Raw genomic sequence first — 8,246 nt, 5'->3', positions numbered from 1 at the left:
ACATATACTCTGTTCTCAGTGAAAGGGTACAAAAGCATGACTTTATGAACATGCAATTTAATAATTCTTTCATGTTGAAGTTCTTGAGAATTACAAAAATAAATATAAAACTTGTACATATTAGTCTGTTATATCTAAAAATAGGAAAAGCACTTGTTTATAATTTTGTAAGAATTATATGCCTGAATTTGTCTTTATATGCTTTCTATGCGTGACAGGTATTTCGAGTTTGTGCAAGTTATTTGCAAACTCTTAATGATAAACTTCCCAACTTAGGATATTAACCGTAGGGTTCGCACAATGGGGCATTATTTTTAAAATACATATGTATTTAAATGCATTTAAATACATATGTATGTAATTGTGCATGTGAGAGAGGAACGGGATTCCCTATAGGACATTAGAGGAAGTATTTAAGGCCTGATCGGGATAATACAATTATGTTTACATATGTTAATAAATAACGCTAATTCAAGTAGCCTAATTGGTTAACATCCATGCGCTAAGTTTTGATTTGTGTTTTTGTGGAGTTTCTCAGGAGCAACCAAGTGCCAAGCAGCTGGAGTATTTTATGAGTGATTGTGGTGATGGTGTAGGTTGCAGTTAGTCATCCAGGTCAATGTCGGAATCATCTGAATCATAGCCGCTTCGTATGGTCTTTTGGGGCCGATTTATGTATGGTTTTCTCTTAACATCTGGTGGCTGCATCAGGTCGCCCTTATAGTCAATGGCGCCTGACTGCGCAATGCGCCACTCAAGCATCTCTGTTGAGAAGTCATCGCAGTTGCCCAAATCAGTGAATCCAACAATGAAGTCCCTGGTCTTGCTATCCTTCACCAATGCAATGGTGGGGATAACCTTAATGCGCAATCGTTGCGTCAGGAAAGGCGACTTTTCAGCATTCACCTTGCAGAATTTGGCCTCGACGTGCTTGCCAGCTATTATTTTCAGATGCATGTCGACAATGCGACATCGTTCAGTGCTGTCTTTGTAGAAGTGACACACAATGTTGGGGGATTTCTTGGACACCTCAAAAAACTCCTTTTCATTGGCGAGCTCCGTATACGTGCCATGACCCTGAAAGTTCACAGTAATTCAGAAATGCTCAGTTGGGGACATTGGTTGGCACTCACGTTACGAATCCACTCCTGCTTTTTGTTATTCAGATCTTTCATCTCACGGATTCGTTGGTCTCGTATTGCTTTAAGATCGTCCGAGTCTAAGTTATCTAAACGATCCAACTGTTGATCAAGCTGCTTTTCAATTGTCTGTGCCGCGTTGAGCAATTGATTTTCCAATAGGTGCTCCATTTTACCAAATTTTTGATAAAAGAATCCTGTAGATTGTTCTCGTGCTCTTATTTATCCGGTCTGAGACTGTGTACGCGTTGCGTGTGTATGGTACGATTTTACAAGAATCCACTGCGTATGTGTTTGTGTCCGGCAATAGCAGAGTTAGACCACATGCGTCATGTTTTGTGAAAAATTGAGAAGAGCAAGCGCCGTTAGAACGGGTTATCATTACAGGGCGTTTAACCCACTAATAAATTGTCACTTACATCTATTTTTTTCTATTTTATTGACCGTTTATTGGCTGTTCTTGCTCTCGTATATCACTTGTGGTTCCACCTTAATAAATTTACTTCCCCCCTCTTTGTTTAATGACACTTCGGAACGAACTGCCAACTTGGCTACATTAAAATTTGAATTGAAAATTATGGACGATATGACAGATTTTACGAGTTGGCATCATCTCATTGAAACTATCGAATAAGTGAATACAAATACAAGGCATACATCGATATTTTTCGTTTAATGTAGCTCTAACTTTCTTTGGCGGCGCTTTGGATTTTCGGCGTCTTCAAATTAATATATGATATTATAAATAAATAACGTTACGACGCCTGCCCGTAAATTTGTGTTGTGTTTTGGAAAGAGAGGATTGTGCATTGGCGGTAATATAATTTTTTTGTTTATATAAATAAAAAGCTTGTGGTAGGATTAAAATTTTGCATAGATACATGCATAAATACATACATACATATGTACATGGTCAGAATCATTTTACCGGGTGGCAAAAGTGCATTGTACATTTTCTTACAAAACCAGCGAACTTAAAAAGTTTTCGAATGTAAACACTACACCGAAGTTAATTCTCTCCATCGTGATGTCTTGACTTTAACGCTGTGCTGTAGCCGCCATTTTAAAATCCCATAGCCTCGCGGAATTGCCTGTCTGTTACACAGTGGTGGCTAAAAATAAAACTACATGTGCCGCATATTTAAAAACAATGGTTGCATTAATTAAGTTTTAATGATATCCTTGTCGAATTCCCTAAAAAATTTGGAATAATTTGGGTAGAGGAACGCTATGTTCTGGTTTCCAAATATTAATTCATTCATTATTTTGCTATGCCAACAGTCCTGGCGTGTACTGTTGTCGCCTGGTTATGCAGTTGCCATATGTGTGTATGTATGTACATGCATATGTATGTGATATAAACTATATAAGTATGTTCATTTTTTTTATTACTAGTTAAAAATTTCAGTGTAAATGAACAGAAGAGTTAGAATCGTCATCAAATTTTTTTATGTATGGTTAGAATTTTTGTATTCTCAGCCTAGACTTATGTATGTTTGTTTCTATATATATGTACGAGTATACATACATACATATGTTTGTATGTATTTGCATACAATAAAAAGCGTAAACATTCAATTTAATTATCAAGTGTAGGCATAGTCGCACGCATGCATTCATATGTATGTGTGTATATGTATGCTTAAGTACCTTGTCACATTCAGACATGCTTATTTATGTATCTACATATGCATATGTATGCGTGTATGTATGTAGGAAGCATGTATGTATGTATTTCGCTGCACTCAGTGGTAGTTTGTTTGTAGTTGAGTTTAATAAACTGTGATAGCATGGAAAAAGATCAAAACAATAAACCAGAAGAATTACATTGCCGACGGAAAGTAAGGGCTTGGCGCATAACTGCGCCCCATTTATTATGTACATGTGCATGTGTGTACATACTTCATACATGTGTATGTACATACATTTTATAGCTACTTCCAAATATACATGATACATACGTACATATGTATGTACATCTATAAGTAATTGTTGTTTGTCCCCAGCGTCGTTAACTTACACAGAGCTATTTTTACGCATTTTATTTTCGCACTGCCATTGCACTTTCTAAGAGAAAAGACCAAACTGTAAAGTGCAGTTTCTATAATCATTGCCACCGGCCGCCCAAACATATTTCCCATTTAGCTTTGCAGTTGCGAAGACTTTCTTTTTTTGCTGCTGCATTTATGTGGCATCAGGCTGTCTATTTTGTTGAGCTTATGAAAATGTACTTTTTGCTTCGTTTTTTTTTAAATCTATTATTATTTTTTCTTCGCCTTTCACTGTTTGTTCTTGCATGGTTTGTGCACTTTGCGCATTCTTAGGATGTGCAACTGGCCTACATGCATCAATACCTACCTGTGAATACATTGCATTTTATTAGCGTTTTTCTTCCCTTTTAATTTTTTTTTTTTTTTTTTGAAATCACTTTTGTCTATTGAAGCTGAACGACAGCGCTTTACTCGGCCTAGTCATTTGTATAAAAAGCTTACTATTTATACATAAATAGAATTGTACATAAAATTAAAACACACTTTAGTACATACTACTAAACAAGTTCAGATTTTCAAAAGAAATATTGGTTGCAGTTCTATGAAATCGGCCGATAATTCCTACATACAAAAAAAAAAAAACGTTTTTATACTACTGTACTATATGTACTAGTTTTGTGCGAATGTATGCAACACACAGATGGAGGCGTGGCACACCCCACTAAGTACATAAATATATTATTGATCAGTATGAGAAGACGAGTAGATATAGCCATGTCCGTTTGTCTGTCTGTATGAACGCAAGGATCTCAGAAAGTACAAGAACTACAATAACTAAACTTGGTATTCAGGTTTTCCTGAGCCCTAAGCAGATCAAGTTTGCTTATTTTTTCTGATACATGCAGTTGCTGATGTTGTTGTTGCTGCTTTGGTTCAACTTTATATATATATATATATATATATATATATATATATATATATATAAATATATATATATATATATATATATATATATATATATATATATATATATATATATATATGAATTGAATAATTTTTTAAATTAAATTAATTATGTAATTACATATTGTTTTTAATAATTTATTTTTAATGTTCCTGCTTTATGCAGTTTATTTTACTGTCGGGCTTGCGCGACTTGCGTTCTCTCTTCTCTTTTGTCTCATTTTCAGGCAACGCCAGTCGGAAAAATGAAATTAGTCTAAACTTGTAGCTCTCTGTTATGCCATTAATGGCACTTTAAGAAGCTGTACATAAATGATGCATTTCAAATTTGTATTTCGTTATTTGGGCCTAATGAAAAACTTTTTACGACCCTTCGAACAGCGTTCTTTAGTTCGCAATTCGTAATTCTCAAAATCTATTAATCCGCAAACATATGGATGCGTATTGTCCTGACCAGAACTGGTAATAAAACAATGCGGATTGCAGCTGCTGTAGGTAGTTGCGATTTTGACCCCCAACTATCTACCTGCTTAAGCCGGTGCATTATTTAAGCGACGCGCCTGATTGTCAGCAACTAATATAAAGTGCAGACGTAGTGCCGTCAACACGTGCTGGAAAAATAAAAACGCTAAGCGTATGCGATTAGCGCAAACAATAAATATTTAAAAGACAACTGTGATCGCTAACTGCAAGTTTGAGAGGGAAAACTGGTGAGTGGGACGCAATGCCGGTTCCAGATAAACGTGAGGAATGCTTCACTTACAACAAAAATAAAAACTAGCTTAAACAAACCGCAGAGATTACGATTGAATTTCAAATGTGTAGCGGAAAGCAGCAATAATAACACTTTTCGTTTCAATTTCGTTGCGCTTGAAGTATGAGAAAATAGGGCTAACGCTTTTCTATCTTATGTCTCTATTACAGATTGTGCAACACGTCAGAATCCAGAAAGGCAACTTATCCAGATTACGCTAGAATGCTAAGCAAGATGGCGCAGCCCAATAATTCCGGTGGAAGTGGCGGTGGACGTAGAGCACCAATGTCTCTCAATGCCGGCGGCCCTGTAGCTCGGGCTCAGCAACAGCAGCAACAATTGAGCGGCAGTAACGGCCGCTCCAACAGCCCACAGAATTCCAATGCAGCAAGAAAATCCGAACCGCAGCAGGCAGGCGCTCCTTTTGTTGCTATCAAGGATTTTAAGAAAGCACAACAACAGCATGCGCCCTCCCCGCCAGTACTTGATGATAAGAAAGGTTCAAATGGTGTCAGCAAGCCACCGAATGTTAAGGAAAAGGTTCCACAGAATAGCAACAATACTACCACCTCTAAGGAAGAAGTCAAAAAGGATCAGAAATCAAAAGATAAAGGGTCTGACAAGAAGGAATCGAAAGCTGACACCAAACGCGATCCAACTGATGAAAACACTTCTAAGCCCAAAAAAGATAGCGAGAAGGAAACTATCCAAAATTTAGCAGCTGTGGAGCATAAAAATACAAAATTTGTTGAGAAAGACGATGATGTTATAGTGATCGAATCCGATAACGTTGTGGGGGATGTCCCCACCACACCGACATCCGATCGAAAGTCCGCCCGCAAAGCGGCAAGCCAGCAAAAATCACCGAGTAGTAAGCAAAACGTTTCGCCGGCACCTAAAAAACCGCCACAGCCAGAAACGATTGTTTCTACCACAGCAGACGTCACAGAAGACGTCGTCATGGAACCGCTAACAGTTGATGCTTCACCAATCAAAAACCTGGCAAACGTCGCTAGCAGTAGCAATACGCAACCGGCAGCCACATCCACACCTGGACGTAGCAATTTGTTTGGCTTTAGAAGCAGCAAGCAGACTAACGAAGTGGAATTGGCCGCCCAGCCCTCTAATTCGCCACCAATAGGGCCACCGCGCTCCTTTGCGCAGATCACCGGCCGGCGCAGCATACGCCCAATGCCCAAGCTTACACCAGCCCAGTTGGAGAGCTACCGGAGCATCAACAGCGAACTGGATGTATCTAGCTGTACAAATGCAAGCATGAATGCCACTGTTGGCTCGGAGATACCTAACAGCTCGTCGTTCTCATTCTCGTTCTTTGGGCGTGGTCGCAAACGTGAGCGTACTCCGCCTCCATTGACGGGCTCGCAGTCGGCCACTGATCTGGCCCAAGACTTATCGCCGCCTAAGCGTGCCCGCTTCGAATTGTTCAACATCAATCTGGCCTCCCCCTTCACCATGTTGCGCACACGTTTCTCAAAGGCCAGTATTAGCACACCCTCCCGTCTGCAGCTGGACCAAACACCACCAGCTGGTGACGAAGAGGGCGAAGTACAGAATGTATCGGGCATTGTTATCGAGGAAGAGGAGCAGCTTAACACATCTGCGCAGCCCAGTGCTAACGAAGAAAACAAGGGACTCACTATCGGCCAAGAAGCTGGTCTAGACACACCAACAAAGAGCGGAACAACACAAAAAGATGTGGGTGCCGAGCAAGTTGAAGGCGATGCAAGTGGTCAACATGAATCTGCTGAAATTCTCGCTGAGGGAGAAGGCATCAACAGATCGCGCTGCTCTATAATGTAAAAGCTAAAGGATCTTTTTATTTCTTCATTTTCTCCATATACACACATTTGTAGTTTAGGTTTAAAGTATCATTATTAGTAGTTCTGTCACATAATTATGTGTAATTACACGCACTTGGTTGAGCGAGCTGGGTCATGTTTCCCAACGTGGAAATTGATGCCATGCATGACTCTCTCCAGTGCAGTTGTGTCTTAAGAGAATTTCTCGCTGAATGCTTTTGCGGTTTCGAAAAAAAGACAGAAGCATCCACTGACAAATCTCACGGGCATGAAGAATGGAATAGTAGTAAACGAAAAGATGATAGGTACCCGTTACAATGGGGTACAACACACATAAAAAAGAACAAAGAGAAATTGAGATATGATGTATCTATAAGTCTTACGTTTTATGTACGATTTTATATTTTGTCCTACCGTAAACATCATTTGTATTAAATGTAACAAACGAGAAAAAACAGAATTTGCAGCAAATACAAAAAATCAACTTATTTGTAAAAATGTACCCCGTATTTTATAAATAAAGTGCAAATTTTAAAAAAAAATAACGTCACATGTATATTTGAAATTCCATTACTCAACGTAGAATTAGTGGGAAATACTTGTATGAAGGCGATATGAGTTATTATTTAGTTGGTGTTGCTCTATAGTCACAGTCAATAGTCCCAGACTATTATATTATAATGATCTAGTAGGAGTAATTTTAAAATGTTCAAAAATATCTGTTCCATTTCAAAAACAGGAATGAACGTCAGCTAGCTGTTATATACCCTGTTAATAATATATGTTTAATTAATTTGTATACCATGTACCCAAAAGGTATACTAGTTTACTGCGAATGTATGTAACACATTATTGATCAGGATGACAAGACGAGTCGATATAGCCATGTCCGTCTGTCTGTATGAGCGCAAGGATATCTCACTTGGTATCGGGGTTCCCATAAGCCCAAGGCAGAACGAGTTTGTTCTTTTTTTCTGATACACCCCGCACTTCCCGCTATTCGTGTTTTTTCCATAATTTTTGGAATTGTTGATTCAAATTTAGCAAAGTAAGAGATTATGAGTCCGTATGCATTATGATAGGCCGATTTTAAAGGAAGTTATAGCCATAAATATAATGTCTGCCCAAGCGCAGAGACACTTCCTCATATAAATGTATGCTGATGAGACTGTACATAGAGATAGGTCTCCACTCTTGTATGAATGTATTGAATGTTTATTATTTAATTTAATTAATTAATTAATTTTGTTTTTGTATAAGTCCCCTAAGTCCTAGGCAGGTGAAGTTTATTTTTTTATTCTGATAAATATAAATAATTAAATATATATATTTTTTAATTTTCCTTTTTTGTGGAGAGTACAGGCTATTTTACTGTCGGGCTTGCTCGACTGTAGCGTTCTCTCTTGTTTTTAATTATACTTCATGATATCCTTGCGTTCATGCAGACGGACATACATATGTACATACATAGCTGCATACATCACATAGTCTTGTCAAATGATCGAAAATATATACAATAATGCTTTTTCTGTTAAGCTAGTATACTCTTTTGGTACAGTGTATAATTAAGCAATGAAGG

The 8,246-nt window shown here is 38.0% G+C and overlaps 2 protein-coding genes across 2 annotated transcripts; one reads left to right on the top strand and one right to left on the bottom strand.

Annotated features, from left to right (window-relative positions):
• Nucleotides 1-41: 41 nt before the first annotated feature.
• Nucleotides 42-1,688, bottom strand: LOC115621095 (thioredoxin domain-containing protein 9). The gene is made up of 3 exons (XM_030514630.1): nt 1,559-1,688; nt 1,134-1,421; nt 42-1,077 (listed from the first exon to the last, which is right to left on the bottom strand). The coding sequence occupies exons 2-3, from the start codon at nt 1,308-1,310 to the stop codon at nt 604-606; spliced, it is 651 nt and encodes a 216-aa protein (XP_030370490.1). The 5' UTR covers nt 1,311-1,421; nt 1,559-1,688; the 3' UTR covers nt 42-603.
• Nucleotides 1,689-1,823: 135 nt separating this feature from the next.
• On the top strand, nt 1,824-7,187 carry LOC115620652. Its single transcript, XM_030514001.1, has 2 exons — nt 1,824-1,954; nt 5,018-7,187. Exon 2 carries the CDS (start codon nt 5,070-5,072, stop codon nt 6,666-6,668), a length of 1,599 nt encoding a protein of 532 aa, XP_030369861.1. The 5' UTR covers nt 1,824-1,954; nt 5,018-5,069; the 3' UTR covers nt 6,669-7,187.
• The last annotated feature ends 1,059 nt before the right edge of the window (nt 7,188-8,246 follow it).

The sequence above is a fragment of the Scaptodrosophila lebanonensis genome, unplaced genomic scaffold (genome assembly GCF_003285725.1).
Source record: "Scaptodrosophila lebanonensis strain 11010-0011.00,11010-0021.00 unplaced genomic scaffold, SlebRS2 tig00000024-arrow-pilon, whole genome shotgun sequence".
NCBI lineage: Eukaryota > Metazoa > Arthropoda > Insecta > Diptera > Drosophilidae > Scaptodrosophila > Scaptodrosophila lebanonensis.
Note: the sequence above shows the minus strand (reverse complement) of the source record. Positions and strands in the feature narration are given on the sequence as shown.

Coding starts and splice junctions, on each gene's coding strand:
- LOC115621095 (XM_030514630.1), bottom strand. CDS start 1,310: ATGGAGCACCTATTGGAAAATCAATTGCTCAACGCGGCACAGACAATT. Junction 1,078..1,133: donor AGCAGGAGTGGATTCGTAAC/GTGAGTGCCAAC, acceptor GTGAACTTTCAG/GGTCATGGCACGTATACGGA.
- LOC115620652 (XM_030514001.1), top strand. CDS start 5,070: ATGCTAAGCAAGATGGCGCAGCCCAATAATTCCGGTGGAAGTGGCGGT.